This window comes from Lampetra planeri, chromosome 3, assembly GCF_965212315.1.
Source record: "Lampetra planeri chromosome 3, kcLamPlan1.2.h2, whole genome shotgun sequence".
Lineage (NCBI taxonomy): Eukaryota > Metazoa > Chordata > Hyperoartia > Petromyzontiformes > Petromyzontidae > Lampetra > Lampetra planeri.
The window spans coordinates 20,046,715-20,065,247 of NC_136109.1; the positions used below are offsets into that span (position 1 = coordinate 20,046,715).

General features: G+C 46.8%; 1 protein-coding gene and 1 long non-coding RNA gene across 3 annotated transcripts; one reads left to right on the plus strand and one right to left on the minus strand.

Annotated features, from left to right (window-relative positions):
• Window positions 1-791: 791 nt before the first annotated feature.
• Window positions 792-11,369, minus strand: LOC144740286 (uncharacterized). 2 transcript variants are annotated; one of them, XR_013589607.1, is made up of 3 exons: window positions 9,129-11,369; window positions 6,177-6,285; window positions 792-3,711 (listed from the first exon to the last, which is right to left on the minus strand). It is a non-coding gene; the product is annotated as an uncharacterized LOC144740286 (long non-coding RNA). The 2 variants fall into 2 exon arrangements; XR_013589608.1 differs by having other exon boundaries at window positions 792-6,285.
• Window positions 11,368-16,827, plus strand: LOC144740278 (ly-6/neurotoxin-like protein 1). The gene is made up of 3 exons (XM_078623150.1): window positions 11,368-12,068; window positions 14,027-14,140; window positions 15,501-16,827. Exons 1-3 carry the CDS (start codon window positions 12,005-12,007, stop codon window positions 15,656-15,658), a joined length of 336 nt encoding a protein of 111 aa, XP_078479276.1. The 5' UTR covers window positions 11,368-12,004; the 3' UTR covers window positions 15,659-16,827.
• Window positions 16,828-18,533: the final 1,706 nt, after the last annotated feature.

Genomic DNA, 18,533 nt, shown 5'->3' on the forward strand with positions numbered 1-18,533 from the left:
GGCTAGGGGCTCTAGGGGAGGCGATCCTGACCCGACCCAGCCAAGGTCCTCGGGTCCTGGCCACTGGCCCACTCAGTCCCGGCCCTGACAAGGAAGTCGGGTCTGGGGGTACCCAAGGTCCGACCACTGTCCCACCTCAGTCCCGGCCCTTAGAAGGACAGCGGGTCTGGAGGTCCCAGGGTCCTACTCTAAGCCCGGTCTTCTGTCTTCGGCTTGAGGACGACTGCCGAACCCGTTCAGGGGTCCGGCTTTTATACACTTCCTCGGGTCTCTCTGCCCCTGGCCACGCCTCCCTTCCAGAGTGTTCCAGGGGATCCTAGAATATTCCCCCAGCCACCCTCTTGGGGTCTGGGGGACCTCGGTGGCCCACATATCACCCCCTACTGACGTATGCCCGCTAGTGCAGGTAAGTACACCGTGTGTTCATGGCGTTACACATACATACACAATCACGCAAAGATCCTTAACAGACTGTTGGAGCAAGTGCTGTCAGCGAATGTCTATCGAGGCCAACACGGTGCACATGAGGCTAGTATGGCTTACACTACACTCGGCTGTCTTTGTCTCTCCAGTGCTCATGCATACACACTGCGCCAGGTACTTCTTTATGGCGGAGTCGACCTAGGGGAGCCCCAGGACCATTTCAGATATTCATCACTGATCTTGGCCGTGTGCAGGAATCGAACTCTGATCGCTGGGTTCATAGCGCTGAGCAATAACCACGATGTTATCGCTTCTCACACGCATGGACAGAATACGTAACGCACATGCACACAGACATGCGGTTACAATGTACAGCTTCACACGTGGACTCGTGTACACGTGTCAAGTTTATTCCATTAAGCAGGTGAGAACGTGTACTCACATGCATGTACAAATACACACGCACTTATGTTTATACACTAGATATGGATTAACGCTGACATGCACAAATAGTCATCATTTAGCCTTATATTCTGTTGGGATAAGATCTATTGGAGAATGAAGCCAAGTTGAGGCTCGAGACGGCATCAGATACCACCTGCTACTGGTGTCATGAGGCACGTTCCCACACCCACTTGGTAAGGTTGAGGCCAGCACTTAAAATAAATGTTAGCCAACCTGGAGCATTATTAACTCGGCTAATGATGCAACGTATGCATGTTGAACTTCTTTTGTAGCCAACCGTGGGAATCGGAGATGCGGGAAACGCACAAATATCAAACTCAACATCTGTTAATCCACCAAATTTGACGGATCAGTTTGGCAGTTTTTTTCCAGCCCGCATCCCCCCCCACGATCGATGTTGTTGATAGGGCCTTCGTCTCTCAACTTTACAGTGTTAAAACAGGAAGTGTGCCGTGCTCGCTGAAACGTTCCCCAACAGCTTAGAGCGTTATGCCTTTTGGCATATTTTAATGGAGTTTTCATGACCCGTGTGTTAGAGAAGGATTTGAGTACGTTGGACGGCAGTGTGGCGTCGTGGTAACGACTGTGGATTCACAGCAAGAAGGACCCGTGAGTTTAAGTCGGGCCCATTTCTCTGCGGAGTTTGTACATTTCCCCCAGATGTTTTCTCGTGCCTGCCTACTGCTGCCAATTACTCATTTGGCACCACTGCCAGGGATGAATAAAAATATTAATACGATGGAGTCCATTTGTCGGATATGTCGGGTTCAATTTCAAGTTCATGTATTAGGTATAGCCCTGTGAGCCATTCGGCTCTTGAATCGGGTGCAACCGCAACAAACAAAAAACTAAAATATGAGCAAAAAACATCTTAAAGTAAATATTTTACTAAGTGTGGCATGGGAGGGTATCCCAGAGTTCTAACGATAGGAAGGCTCGTGGCAGGCTTGTGCTGAATGAACTCAAGTTGAATAGGGTTGAAAAACATTGTATTCGTACTTGAAGATAACGCACGTGGTGGTGGGGGGGGCACAGAGCGTGTGAGGTAATAACGTATATTGAGTTATGGCCATCATGAGTAGCAACAGCATTGCCATCAGGAGGATCATCATCAGTGGCAGCAACGGCACGTCATCGGCAGTGACATCGGCACTATCGACAACAGCGGAACCATCGGCATCATCAGCAGAAACAACAGCAGCAACAGAAGCATTATCTTTCGATTTAAAGCTTTCGTGACTGCAGGGATTCATCTTCTTGGTTCTTTCGGTAAAGTCACGTAGAAGGGAAATAATAATAAAATAATAAAAATGAAACAATAAAATACAATTCTCACGACGTTTCGGCCACAACGCAAGCAGCCGTCCTCAGGTGAAGAACAGGTCTGTCGGAAAGACAGCGTCAGAATGAAAACCACCAAGCTTGGCAGCGTATATTTAAGCAGAAGCATTATCGTCAACAGCGGCATAATGCACGGGCATATTATGACTTTGAAACCCCCCGCCCACCTCCTATGTATTCCACAAGTAATGACTAATCCCATATCTGCATTTCCCATAAATATGCTAAATTCCTCTTGATATGCAAATTATTTTGTCAAGGCGCTCTTCCCCCTGCAACCCAGCTTAAATATACGCTCCAAGCCTGGTGGTGTTTCATTCAGACGCTGTCTTTCCGACAGACCTGTTCTTCACCTGAGGACGGCTGCTTGCGTTGTGGCCGAAACGTCGTGAGAATTATTTTATTATGTTTTATTTTTATTATTTTATTATTTCCCTTCTACGTGACTTTACCGAAAGAACCAAGAAGAAGCGGCAGCAGTCTTCATCACCACCGCCGCCCGCTCTCACTGTGCACAGAACACCATTCTCTGTCGGTAGATAAGGTATTTGGTGTGCTATGCAGAAAGGCAAATTAGCCGAAACGTCGCCCTTTGTACGCATTTGACCCTATTTAAGGCGGCGTTATTGACGACTGCGTTGTTGAGTTGTGTTGCATCGGTAGAGGTCGCTATGATCGCAGGGTGCGCAGATCGGCGTTTGGAGAGGGCACGAGTGAGGACGGACGAACGGCGTCGTGGCCCAGGGCTGGCACGTGCCAGACGGCGGAACTTGAAGCTGTGCACAAAGATTACTCTGCGGGTTGTTCAGCTTGCCGATTAAACAGAACGCACAATTCACTTCGCGTGAAATGCACAAAAACATCGGTTTTCCATCGCACGAAACAATTGTAAACGTAGATGGTACAAATTTTGATTTAAAGCTTTCGTGACTACAGGGATTCATATTCTTGGTTCTTTCGGTAAAGTCACGTAGAAGGGAAATAATAATATAATATTAATATTAAACGTCGTGAGAATTTTTATTGTTTTATATTTATATTATTTTATTATTTCCCTTCGACGTGACTTTACCGAAAGAACCAAGAATATGTAGATGGTACAAATAACATAAAAATATCGACATCGCGTTGCTAATCTTTTCACTGAAAGATGCGTGGTATCGACAAACTTCAACACACCTTAGGACAGGGCATTTCAATTGCTGGTGAACTGCGCAAGGATTCTTATCTCTGAAGATGTGGATCCTCACCCTAAGAACTAATGGAGAAACAGCGTCATCGAGCAGAACACGGAGACACTCGGGGAAATATGTAAACGTTTTTGTTTATTGGTCCAAACGTTTCGATGTTATGCAGCAAACCGGTAACCGTTTATTTTCCATGGGGTTACCAATAATGCAAATAAACCCCACTTTTAACAACCCTATTGGACACCATCACTTAATTACACAGCAAATCAACACATTTGTCAACCACACCGACCTGTAAAGGAAAACATAATATATGTGACTTTTCAGAAATAGCCATTCTTCATATAGCACATATAGCACATACATCGACATGCCAGAGAGACGGAGTGAATAATTACAGTTGGAGACCGCACTTTACCCCATGGGGCCTCTGAGAATTAATCTGCGAACTTAATTTGGAGCTTTCGTGACTGCTATTATTTAATGTATTATTTACTCTTTATACGTGACTTTACCGAAAGAATCAAATAATAAATTTCGATTTAAAAATTTCGTGACTGCAGGGATTCATCTTCTTGGTTCTTTCGGTAAAGTCACGTTGAAGGGAAATAATAAAATAATAAAAATAAAACATACAAACATATTCTCACGACGTTTCGGCCACAATGCAAGCAGACGTCCTCAGGTGAATGGACGCTGTCTATCCGACAGACCTGTTCTTCACCTGAGGACGGTTGCTTGCGTTGTGGCCGAAACGTCGTGACAATTATTTTATTATATTTTATTTTTATTATTTTATTATTTCCCTTCTACGTGACTTTACCGAAAGAACCAAGACGATGAATCAAATAATAATTCACGTGCGGTTTGGGAGTTAAATGTTTTAAAAAATATAATCAGATTCCCAGTTTTTTTTATTGGCATACGAATCGTTACCTAACAGTGGCTATTGATTAACAAACCCTTCAAAAATCATAATGTATTACTACACAAAATCATGTACATTAAAAGTAAAGTATTAGAATGTTGCTGGCACACATTGAATTGTTAATCATTTGTAACGGAACACTTTTATTGAACAAACAGGGTAGCCTCGTCAGTGTATTGGAAAACACTACGCCAACAGTAAAGAACTAATGGCTGACTCATCGTTCAATGTTGTGGCTTTTATATGTTTTCCTTTCTTAACTTTTTTTATTTATACATTATATATGTGCTACTTTGGCATTTAAAGGTTAGTGTGACCTCGCAACATTGAAAAGTTTCCCGACGTTTGCATGGGGACGTTTGCATGGGGAAAAAAACGCATTTGAACCACCTCCTAACTGCAAGTCCGCGATTACGAGGTTATGCATGTTGAACGTATTTCCCACCGTACGTAAGCCAACCGTGCTAACCGGAGGTGCGGGCCGGACTGCCCAGGTGGCCATCGCCAGACGATTTTAATCAACCACCCGTGATTTAAACAGAGTTCTTTCAAGTGTAGCGAGTGAATGGTCTCAGCCCGATCACTGGTGACTGGATTAGTGGATCGAACAAATGTTGTTAAACTCCCTTCCCGTGGGCGTCGAGGAGGTGCCATATCCTGGCTTGTCAGGAGAAGGCAATACAGCAAATGGGCGAATCTCAATCTGGTATTATCTGTTTAACACGTAGGCTTTCGCGACCAATATTATTCATAATCAACGTTTTTGGGTTTAGATCGCGTTATTTATAAATGTGTTGTAACCCTCCACCACCCGACACGGCCAATCAGCAAAAAAATTGTCACGTTGACAAAAGACAAATAGTTCACTACTTTAGCCCACCGGTGTGTTGAAGCGTGAAACCACAACATTTACAATTTGAGTGCGACGTTTCGCTGGTGATTGCATCCAGCATCATCGGGCAATTGCCCGTCGTACTCAAATTGTAAATGTTGTGGTTTCACGCTTCAACACACCGGTGGGCTAAAGCAGTGAACTATTTGTCTTTTGTCAACGTGACACTTTTTTGGAGGGTTACGACACATTTATAAATATCGCGATCTAAACCCAAAAACGTTGATTATGACTGGTATTATCTGTATGGAGATCGAGCGTTGACCCCTCGCACGCGTGGCTTTTCTGCAGGTGCTCCGGTTTGATCCCACACGTTAAACAAACACTCATCATGAATTAGCTGAAAATATCTCAAACTAAAAACCCAATGCAGGACCCTCCTAAAAAAATTGTACTTCCGTTCAGTGTGGCTTTCCTAGAACAGGACCCTGCGGGGTGGGCTGGTAGGAATAATACTAATACCGGTACAGGGATATCGACCGCACACACACGCGCACACACACGCACATACACACACGCACATACACGCACACACGCACGCACACACACACGCACACACACATGCACGCACGCACACGCACACACACACACGTAATGAAGTTGTGTTGCTACGCTTCCAGTTCGCCGTGAATAACGATCCGAAGCCCAATAGCGCCCATTCATCACGCCGCTCGAATGGGCCGGACACGCACACACGCACGCACACACACACGCACACAGTCACACATATGCACACAGTCACACATATACACACACGCACGCACACACGCACACACAGACACGCACACACACGCGCATACACACGCACACACACGCACGCAAACACACACGCACACACACACTCACACATATACACACACGCGCATACACACACGCACACACACACTCACACATATACACACACGCACGCACACGCGCACACACACGCACCTCTCACCTGCAAGGCAGCGGTCGCCGCTTCTCCTCCCACATCTCTCGTCGCGGCAGCTGTAACGATGGTGCAAGTTTGTTTTTATCATCAATTCCTCCTCCACCCCTCCCCGCCACTGTTCACCCACCAGAATAAATGAGTTCGCCCATAGTCAGTCGATCAAAAAGTTTTGCCGTGAGGCGCTGGAAGCGACGGCCATCTTGTTTAATTCACGATCAAGGTGTTGATGCCTTCAGGGAAGTCGTGTACTGTATACGCAACTGCGCATAATTCTGTGAGTCACTCATAACTGCTTTGCCGTTACTTATTGCCAATTATGGACTATTGTCCTATCATCTCATAGAGTCCCTGGCACATAATAATATGCTACACAGTGGCAGTGGGTGTCGCAAAATGCCGATTTTTTTACTATTAAACCCCAATGATCCGATCGAAATTAGGGATTTCGATGGGATCATTGGAGGGGGCACGTGCCCCCCCCTCCTCCGCCAGTGAGGAGGGGGGAGTGGAGGGGGTGGACGTCGCGCCCCGCCCGCTCACAGGGAGCGGGGAGGCGGGCGTCAATCGGTAATGCCATCCTCTCTGTCAGTCTCACTCCGATTTCATTCCAGTGATGCTTAAAACTTGGTCTGCATGCCTTCGGACTGTTGGCGTCAAATAATAATGGCAAAAAAAATATTTCGAGTCATTTTGTCAATCCACAGCTCCACTGCTATAGGAGGCCCTCCCCACACCATGGGCCAATGCGAGTGATTTGACCATCCTGTACGTTACCACGCTGGTCAGTGCATCGAGCATAAATAGTCCTGTGCAGTCCAAAACACCAACTTTAATGGGCGACGTTTGGGCCAATGGCCCTTTTTTCACAGCACATAAGTACAGTACGACGGTGTATTTCGCTTCAACGCCCTCTGCTTCCAACAACGTAGCCCTGGAAGCGAGATGTTAACTCCGTTGCCTGGTATGCAGGAGGTCGTGTGTTCGATCCCGACCCTAACGCCTGTATATTTGGAGTCTGCGGTGTCTCTCACCCCGTGATCGTGTGAATTTTTATCCGGGTGGTCTGGTTTTCACCTCCACATTTAGAAACATGCGTTTAGAGCATTTGGCTGCTATAAATGTCCACATGATGGGCCACTTCGTTGAGCTATCAATTGTGGCTTAGGTCGCTTCTAGAAAAATAGCTAAATAGCTCAGTGACCTTACCTGGTAAACTAAAACATAGTTTTTTTTTGTTTAGCTCTGAAAAAAACTACAACACCGGTTTAAAGTATGGTGGTCGCTCATCCAAGCACTATGCAGATTCGTCCCAGCTTGGCTTTAGAGATCTGACGAGATCGGACATATTGTGCATGATTTTTCCATAGCCCCTCTGCGCATTCATTCGTTCGGCCAATTATTTTAAGCGGTAAAATGTTTTGCTTCATGTTCGAGGAAACTGAAATGCCCAGACCTACCCAGCACCTCCACTCAGTGGAAAAATCCATGAATTCGATTCCCGGTTGGGTGCCACTCAGCCCTATTATAATCTTCATCACCATCATTCTTTGAGGTCGCTAAAATGTGTCACCTGTTGTGTATATACCCCCTTTTTATATTTTTTTATATTATTTTTTTTTAAGAATTATTCTGCCAACATATATAATTATTTTTTTTAATAGACATGGGGCAACGTGGAACGAACACGCCCCCACACTTCCACAGATGCGCGCATACCTCACCTCAAAGGGCTAGAGGGCATGAAAGAGGGCAATAAAGGCCATAAAAACTCCCCTAATTTCACACAAGAGGAACAAGGGAGGGGGGAATGGCAGGCGGAGGGTCAGGATGACATCCTTTCGTTAAAAAGCCTTACAAAAAAAAACCCTTTGATAAATACAAAACCAGGCCACGAAATATATAATTATATTCTTAACAAAGGAAACAACATTGACGACAAAAAGCACAGACGGGTTTTGAACCATGTTAGATAAACAAGTTACCAACTTAGCCATGAAGATTAAGCAAACAGTATCTATCCTCACTCCAATTGGAAACCAGACTACAGTCACCAGGGTCGCGACCCACCATTGTTAAATTCCATACGGACATTATGTACACTTGGTAGTTCGACACGGCCGGGCCGAAGCATCAAATAATAATTATGGCTTGGGTCACTCCAAAACAAAAATTCCTAGCCGGGATATCAGATTAAATAATCACAAGAAGTCAAATAATAAGTACGGAATTAAAGTGGATCTCCTAGAGGAGCTAAGGGCGGAGAAGTCTCTCATAATTAACCAAACGCAACACCCCATGAGAAGCGAGCAACACGGCCGTCTTTGTTTTCCCGAAGAGGATCTCCACACGCAGGCACAAAGCCAGGAAATGGCCCCATAAAGATCGTAGCGCGCGGGCAACGACTCGAGAAAGGAAATTAATAAATAAAACACGTGCAGGGCGTTCCAACACGGACAGCAGGATTTGCACACGCGAGCAAATAACATTTCCATGGGAGATCGGGTCATGATGAAACATCAGGAACACGGTTTCGGCATAACTTGGGCATAATGGAACTAAGCGCATTTCAACTTCCAAACCAAAACAACTTAAGCTGTGTGAGACAAAAGATATGATCCCCGAGCAAGGGAGGGAATAATTAAGCTCGCTTAACGTGTAGGTTTTCACGACAAATATTATTCAGAAACAAAAACATGGATTAGAATATTTTTTTTATATAACTCGATGCGAACGCAATCGTCGGTCTGGTTAATGGATAACTTAGGTGGCGCCGTCGCGAGGCCCCCACCCCTCCTTCCAGAATAATTACACAGCTGTGTCTTCAAAGCTAATAAACGAACATACGAACACGCCCACAACGCACACGAACAAAGAGAAAAGTTATATGACACAGCCTTTGAACAAACTCGGGAACACTAGTGGACTTTCCCGATATAAGCAAAGGCAAAATCCACCCACCATCTCGTCTCCGGGGCTTCAGCCCCACCACAGACCGTCACGGGGCGTCGGTTCCACCTCCTCTCGTCACCGCCAACGAAGAAGTTTTTCGTCATCCAGAATGACGAGGTTTGCGGGGTAGCGACGTGCAGCAACAAGCCGAGGTCTGCACCACCTGAGAAGAATCGCTACCCTGAGTCGCCGAGCTGCGAGTGAAGCTGACGGAGACTCCAGCTACCACTCCCGAGTCAACACAGACACCTGCAACAAACGAAGCATCGCTCCTCGTCAGAGTGATGACCAGCGAACAACCCGCAGGAAAGGCGGAGATCGCCAAGCGAGCAAAGCAGAAAGCGCGAAGCAGTAGAGAAAGCCTGATTGAACGGCTCTGAGGAGGAGGACAGCGCCAACGCATGCGCCGTGTGTTTGAGGCGCACACCGACCAACGGCCAGTGAGAACAGACTATACGTCCAGAGCGACGGCGAGCATCGTGCCGACTCAACAATCGTCCAGCAGTGGAGAAGCCGGGGGCTGCCACCAAGAGAGAGCAAGAGCTATCGAATGCGCAGTGTGTTTGATGCACACCAACACCCAGTGAGCACCACAAGACGTCCAGCAGCGAGGACGGAATCATCGCGCAACACGACGGCGAGCGTCGTGCAAAATCAATCGAGCAGTGGAGAAAGAGAGTCAAAACCTTCAGAACGAGCGCCGCCAAGCGCCGCCGCTCACCTCGCAGCGGAGAAAGTCTCGGCTGCAACTCGCACGGACAGAGGAATCTCCTAATCGGTCGTATCGCTCTCCACACACAGACTCAAGGAAGCGCACAGAGAATATCTTGTCAAACCGGTTTCTTTGTCAGAGTCTCGCCAAAGAATTAATTAAAACAGAGCCAGATTCGCTCTCACACCACCACACACGCCCTCACCCACCATTGACTCAAACATTCCGTTACCAGATTTAATCTTGCCAACGAATCGATTGAAATATGCTTCGCTTTCGGGGTACAATAAGTGCTTTTACTACCGCAAAATGAAGTGTGTCATGCTTGTTTTCAAACTCGGTCAGTCGCCGATTGTGATCGATACATGGGGGAACTAATGAGATGCCTGGTGAAAGGTAGAGGTTAGAAGTGTTTTTAGTCATTCAATTTCGTAATTGCATAATCTCGCAAATGCATAAGTTTTTGTCATTCATATTAGTTCATTGCATAATCTTGCTCATGAATTATTGACGCATGTTTGACCTGCATGATAGAATGTCACATGCTTGTTAGAATAAAATTGTTATCACAGAAGCATATCGAGTGTTCCTTCCAAGTCCATGCAAAACTGTCTTATTCTTGAGAACTGTATCCTGTGATGAGATCTGAAACTGGAGACCTAAAATATCATAACACACACTAGGATGATCGGTAAATGTTTAATCAATGATAATCGTGTTATCCTGATTGATATAACTCTGGATAAACGAAACTAAGCCTAATTATCATAACTGCACATATTAACATAGTCGCAAGTATCCGCATAAATTACTACGATTATCTCCGTGATTATCATAATTTATGCATATAATTACTTACATTATCATAATTTATGCATATCGATACACACATTAACATAATTAATGCGATTTGCGCATTTTTCGGAAAATTATTATTTTTTATTATTTTTTTCAAAATTTCATAACCCAACACATACAACACACCACTCTGTGGGACGTAAACAAGCAGTGGTCGTTTCCCGCCATAGGAATGTGCCATTTCCAACACTGGTTCAGGAAAGCCAGTGAAGATGAGGGCTGCCCTCTTTCCTTGTATGAACAAAATTCGGTTCAACTTTTCAATCAGTGGTTCTGTATCGTAAAGTAATCCTGGCTGATGATCATAATGATGATGATGCAGATGAAGATATTCAGTTTAACACGTAGCCTTTCGCGATCAATATCATCAATAGTAGAGGTTTTCTTTCTTGTTAGATTTTGTAAATATAAAAGTGTCGTTAAACCCGCCACCACCCGACACAGCCAATTAGTAAGGTTTGTCACGTAAACAGAACATGCCAATTCGTTACTAGTAAATGTTGTAGGTTTGCTCTCCAACACACGGGTGTGCTGTACTAGTAACGAATTGACACATTATGTTTACGTTGTAAACCTTACTAATTGGCTGTGTCGGGTGGTGGCGGGTTTAACGACACGTTTATATTTACGGGATTTTACCCCCAAAAAAAGATATTATGGAGATGAAGATATTGTTAAAGCTGGGACTGCTGCTGCTGATGATGATGATGGAAAGAGGCATGATACTGTAATGAAGCTTTCCTGGAAAAAGTACATCAATGATTATGATACCGCTACGCTGCTGATGATATTTTTCTTGCTGCTGGGACTGTTGCTGCTGCTGATGACATTCTTATGTATGCGTACTCAAGAGGATTTCCATAGGTAAATGAACATTGTCATGATGATAATGATGAAGAAGCTGTTTCTTATTCTTATTTATATTCCTCTTTCGCATTTTTTGGGGTTGCAACAGATTACAAATTGAACCTGCAACTGCTGTTTTTAATGGCGGCGACGATGATTATGATGATGATGGCGACGTTGTTATGAGAAGGCGCTATCTTTGATCTCACAAAAACACGCTAAATATAATCCGAAAACTCCACTGTGGTTGCGTCTGGACCTAATCTGCAAGCACACATTTTCTTGTGCGGTCGTCTCGGGATTTTCATAGGGGCAGGTCCCACCGCAGTCCCAACACAGACAGAATTGCCTCCCTATAAATAAAGAGAGAGTGGGGCTCCGCTCTCCACTCGCTCCATCTCCTCTTTGGTGGTCCACCCTCCCCACGTCTCTTCCGTACTCCTCGTCATCGTCTCTCCAGGTCGCCGTGATGGAGGTCACTCCTCACCTACTCATTCTCCTCACCTGCCTGTTCACCTTCCTGCTCACCTCAGGTGCGTTGTCAATGCAGGCTTCGTCAATCCATTCCTGGATGATGGCCTCCCCGCCTCGTGCGAGTCTTTGACCGTACCTCGCCGTGCTGGGCACTGCGGGTTCGTGAAGGTGGGGAGCATGGAGCATAGTACGAGACAACAATAGAATGTGTTGCACTGCCATCTGGTGACAATGTAGCCCCGGGGGCAGCCTATAACATCTGCTGTGCACCGTTAGGTCATTGCGGTTGTACGCCGCTGTTCGAATAATGGTAGCGCAATGGATGATGGACCGATTCACGCCATTTCAACGTCCCCAAAGCTCCTTTGAGTGCCATCCGGGCCGTCCATTAGTGTCTAGTGAGCGTAACGCGAGTCCCGTATGACATGAACACACGGTGATTTAACAGTGGGCGGTTTGTTAGCGCTCTGAAAATCGCGTCTTCTTTCTTCTGATTTGTTCTTGCGAAGGGTCAGCAATGTGTTCAGGAGCCGAATGCCAATTGTCGACGTCTGAGTGTACGGCATTGAATGCGGCAGGCGAATTCACGACTCGTGGTCTGCGACACCGTCGTGGGAAGTGGCCCGTGGAAGTCTTGCAGATACCATTTGTTTTTATTCCCCCCCCCCACAAAATTCCAGATGTTTTATTGTGCTGTTGACAGTGGGGGCCCCCATGGTTCTGAAATGTTGTCAGTCGCTGTTATACTATAGAAGGATCGCGAGGAGCGGTGGTGCAGTGGTTAGCACACTCTATTGAGCCTGACAACCCGAGGAAAGTTAATTCCCGGCCACAGCTAAGATCATTCGCGAGTATTATTTGAACCAGTCCTGGATGCCCCCCAAAGCAAAGCTTGACCAACCCGCAATGACCAAGGTGGTGAAGTATGGTAAAGACAACAACACCCTGCGTGATGGACGTAGCGTAGGGAGCGAGACTTTCATACAGCAGTGGATTCATGAATGGCTGTAACGTTATTAGTTTTTTACAGGATTCTGTTACTTCTGAAAACTCGTGTGGATTGGGGTCGAGAAAATAGGTACCGCTTTGTGGAAATTTAACCAGTGGTTTCCATCATGAGACCCCGCCCGTGTGTGCGGTCCACGCACGTGCACAGCCCTCGTGTCAATCCACTGCTGGATGAGGAGAGCACGGCGTTGGGAGTACAAATGCACGGGGTGTCTTCACCAGAATGTTGTGAACTACAGCTCAACATTCGCACGTGACAATTAACAAAGTTTGTCCATGTCCTTAGTGACAACCACTCATCCTGAACTTTCCTTCTCCCACATCGCTCAACTCTGCATGACCTCCTGCTTCCATCTGTGCAACATCTCTCGATATTCACTGACTTCCTGATCCCATGCCTTCTTCACATCCTTACAATTGGAACTCTTTCCTCTACAGTCTCTCAAATACATCATATCCGAACTCAAGATGATCTGAGATGCAGCTGCCATGGTTTTAACCCAAATTCGTAAACGATATCACATGAACCTGATGCATATTGTAATTAATTCCTTCATGAAATACGATATTGCATCGACTGCCTTCAACATCCTCCACGGACTCGCCCCTGGCTATCTCTCCCCTCTCATCTCGCTTCATGCGCTCTTCGCTTCAGAAAACCAAGCGTTTGTATCGAATCCCCCAGGAAACCTCCACTCAATGGGAGGTCGCTGCTTCTCCTGTGCTGGCCTTACGGTCTGCAACTCTCGCCTCCTGGTCTTCTTCACTGCTCATTCTGGCTTTCTGTTCAAGCCCAGGCTGAAGACCTCCCTCTTGTTCTCTATGTCTGACTGCCTCCTAACTCAATGTCTTAATTACCGTTCCTACTGCACAAGAGCCTCTCATTTGTCTCGCGCCATTTACTATGTTTACACAACGAGGGTCACTCCACTGCCGTAACATGTCTTGAGATGTCGTTGCAAGTAGACGCTTTGTAAAATGGCATCGTTTCTGTCCTGTCTGTTCTCAGGCCATGCTTTGAAATGTCATGAGTGTAATGGCGTCGATCAATGCAAGAATTCGAAACCAATTGAGTGTCCAGCTGACAAGGCCTACAACTGCATCACGGATTTCAACGGAACAAGTGAGTAGCGAGCCCGGGGTCTCTCTTCCTGGCTGACCTCCTCCTCATGGGCCACACACAGTGTTGACGCCAGCATGCCTAGCCACCTTTGTCTCACTGCCTTTGATAATGCCACCATTACCACTAACAACATCACCACAAAAAAATGTATCTTTATAAAGTTTAGGTAATTCTAGTATGATGTAATTGAACCGAACCCCCAGCAAGGCCATCTACTTAACGACGAGAGAAAATTCACACGAAATGTCGTTTTCAATGAAGTCTTCCAGATGTAAAATGATATAAGCTTTTAATGAAGAAATACAATTATCAAATTCAAAACATAATACAATTCAGAGATGTTTCATTTTAAAACTTCAAAACGAACATCGGGTGCTTGCGTGAATACGTCGTTCGTGTTAATTTTTTTTGTGACTTTCCTGGCCGAAGGCCGTAAATGGTTGAGCCATAGGCGCCCCCGAACAACCCCTAGTTTGCATATATTCGTATATACATGGCATGTATTGTGAGCATGAATTTATTTTAATCGATTACTACATGCATGACACATGCCTGAATACGTCAAGTTGCAAGCTTAAATCCTGCTTGGGAGATTACTCAGTTGATCATCCCTCTAAAGCAGATCCAAAAAGTAGAGCACTTCTTTACAAGAATTTACTAATGCTTGTCCTACATAAAGACCAGCTTCTGACATAGTAATGTGGAATATCGACCACTGGCTCAACAATAACTTTATCTACAAATAACTTCCTGCAGTGAGTGCTGGTGGTGTTACACGAATACCACGTGATAGGGAATTGTTAGGCACGCTAGAGTCTTTTTAGTTTTTTTTCCAGTGTGCAGATTCTAAAAGTTTGCTAAGTGCGTGGACATCCCGTGAGTGCCGTCGTGAGAGTGTGAGACACGTTGCTCATGAGACCTGAGAGCTCGCGAGTCGCTAGACCGCAATTGGTCTCCCACTGTGTGCCGGGGTGGTCCGCTGGCTCAGAGGTCAGAGAGTTGACCAGGCAGCTGCCTGTGATTAACCGGGTTCTCGAGTGGAGTGCTTTAGACTCAGCCCAGTCATCGTTGCACGAGAAACAAAAACCCCATCACATTAAAATTTGGTTCTGCGCTTAATTTGGATAAATTCCAGCATTGACAATTCAAACCGTCGGTTCGACTGTCATTCAACGAATATTGCTCGCTGTGGCTGGGCGAGTGGGAGTGCCGCTCCCTACTGTGTGGACCAGAGGTAACTTGAAACGGACCTCACCTTTTTGTTCCCTCTTCTCTTCTCGTGTTTCAACAGTTGCCCGGCCATCTCGATCCCCACCGTCCCTGCTAACACGTGACATATTTCCCCGCTTGCTCCCTTCAGGAAAAGGTTGCGAGGATACGTGCGAAAATACATCCGTTTGCTGCAAATTTGACAACTGCAACAGCGGATCTGCACGGGGCTTGTCTGACCCCCTCTTGCAAAGCCTCACCCTGCCTCTGCTGACCACGGCGATGTTTCTGCTAAAATGGGGCTCGTAGCGTCGCGGCCACGACAGTGATAGCAGATGCATTCGTATCGGAGTTATTATTGTCTGACACATAATATGACTTTGAGACCCCCCCCCACCTCCTACGCATTCCACAAGTAGTGATTAATCCCATATCTGCATTTGCCATAAATATGCTAAATTCCTCTGTTGATATGCAACTTCCTTTGTCAAGGCGCCCTTCCTCCCCTAACCCAGCTTAAATATACGCTGCCAAGCTTGGTGGTGTTCATTCAGACGCTGTCTTTCCGACAGACCTGTTCTTCACCTGAGGACGGCTGCCTGCGTTGTGGCCGAAACGTCGGGAGAATTGTATTTTATTATGTTTTATTTTTATTATTTTATTATTTCCCTTCAACGTGACTTTACCGAAAGAACCAAGAAGATGACACGTACATACAACATACAACTTTGCGCGTTAAGATTTTATTAAAACGTATTGAGACATCGCCTGTTGATGCTCCCATGGCACACGATCATGGGGTATTCACTTAAGGCTGAGCGTCCTAAGGGAGACCCCAGGATCCGATAAAGATGTTCGCCACTGCTATTTGGTCGTGAGCGGGAATCGAACTCGAGTCGACGGAATAATTCGAAGCGCAATCCGCGAACTGCTGCGCCACCGCTCCGCACACACACGCACACAAACACCGCACACACGCACACAAACACCGCACACACGCACACAAACACCGCACACACGCACACAAACACCGCACGCACGCACACAAACACCGCACGCACGCACACAAACCCCGCTCGCACGCACACAAACACCGCACACACGCACACAAACACCGCACGCGCGCACACAAACACCGCACGCGCGCACACAAACACCGCACACACGCACACAAACACCGCACACACGCACACAAACACCGCACGCACGCACACAAACACCGCACACACGCACACAAACACCGCACGCACGCACACAAACACCGCGCACACGCACACAAACACCGCGCACACGCACACAAACACCGCACACACGCACACAAACACCGTACGTGCTCAGGTGAAGGCGTCTCTCATGAACGTTGTGTGTCTGCAATGAGCCCTTTGATAAATACTCGCCCCAACCCCTTCTGAAGTAATTCGCTTTCTCACTATGATCCTGTCTGGCTGGAAAAAAAATAAAAGTACTTTGAAAACAAAGACTATGCCATAATGATGATTGTGTTGGTGATTGATTCTGCTCCTGCTATTGATAACTAATTATGAATGTTATCATTGTTATGATGTTGATTCTGATAATTGTTGATGCTGATGATGATGCAGCCACTTCTGCTGTTGATGTTCTGATGTTGTTCAAGCTTCTAAACTCAGTTTGATGGGTTCATACAAAGACCCCCCGTATAACTTGAACTGACTGTTGGGGCAAGTGCTGTTCGCGGTCACTTATGATGGCCGGCACGGAATACGAGGGGGTGGGTGACCAACACCACGTTCGGCCGCCTTTGTCTCCCTAGTGGCGATGTTTGCACACCGTACCAGGTACTCATTTGAGACTGAGTCGACTTAGGGGAGGCCCAGGACTGGTTCAGATAATGGTCACTGGTGTTGGCCGTGAGCGGCAATCGAGTTGGAGTCGCCACGTTTGTAGCGTTACCCGCTCCACTACCGCTTTACCCTTTACCTTTACACGGTAAAAAGGGTAAATTACCTTACCTTGGTACAACACGTGAAAAAGGGTTATAACGGTAAATGCTAGGTAGAGCGCTTTACTCATGTAGAATACTCTCGAATCGGGCGTTAAGGCTGTCGACGACACCATCCTCCATAACCTCCTCGTCCCAGTCGTCTTGGTCGATGGCGATCTCATCAACAAGTGTGCGGGTCGACCGGGCCCTCGTATCCCTGCGTCAATGTGTTGACCAAGGTCTTGAACTTGTCGCTGCCGGCGGCTCGCAAAGAGATTGCACCTCGGATAACAAAATCAACCGCCGCGTTCTCACACTTTACCAGGAGGCGATCCGGGATTGCTGGCCGGCTCAGCGTTTGCTGCATTAGGCAGCTCGCCAACGCCGACGTCCCGACCTCGCTGCCGCCTGGGGCGAGCACGTTGTGCTTCTTGAGGTGGGCTTTCCACCCCGACGCGTTCGTGTTGGGTGGAAAACCATTTCCCTTGCTGCACACGGGGATCACCCTCCATCCAATCGTGCGTGTGCTCCCACGGGAACGCATGCCGCTGCCTCTTTCGATTGCTGTTCGCAGCGACCCCAAAAATGCCGTTGCTGGCATCCTCGTCCTCTAGTACCTCGACCTCAAGAACGTGGACCGTCTCCATCTGGTTCGACATCACGCATCGCAATTTAAAATGTAAACCACGGACTGCGCCACGGAGCTTTTAGCGGTAAACAAGGCACCGTATTTACCGGGTAATACTTCGCGCTACCTTTACCCTACCGGGTAATTCTTCTGAGCTACCTTTACCCTACCCTTTACCTTTACCCTTTTACCCGGTAAAAAAGGTAATTTACCTTACCTTGCCAAGGCCTACCCACCGGTGAGGTCCACGGTCATACGGCAGGTAACACGCGCAAGGATTCAGCACTCCGCACCCAGAACTCCCCTCTCCTTTCTCCCCTTTATATCCCCTGGTCCACATTCCTTGCCGGTCAATCATTGCCCAGGGCTTTTGTCCTCGAAGATGACTCGCTGACCAAGCATGTCTGAGTCGAAACTAATATTTTCCCAGGGCTTTGCCCCAAATTATGATTCACTGGTCATGTGTCTGCCGAGTCTCCAACACATTTGTGCAGCCCATTGTCTATCCACTGCTGGATGACGGCTCCACACGCGTGTGTCGGACATTGGGGGGTTGTTTGAACTTCATCATGCTCGTCAGTGCAGGTTGGAGA

Excerpts from the sequence above, each read along its gene's own strand:
- LOC144740278 (XM_078623150.1), top strand. The coding sequence starts at position 12,005 with ATGGAGGTCACTCCTCACCTACTCATTCTCCTCACCTGCCTGTTCACC. Across the intron at positions 12,069-14,026 it reads CACCTTCCTGCTCACCTCAG|GCCATGCTTTGAAATGTCAT; the intron begins GTGCGTTGTCAA and ends GTCTGTTCTCAG. Across the intron at positions 14,141-15,500 it reads CACGGATTTCAACGGAACAA|GAAAAGGTTGCGAGGATACG; the intron begins GTGAGTAGCGAG and ends TGCTCCCTTCAG.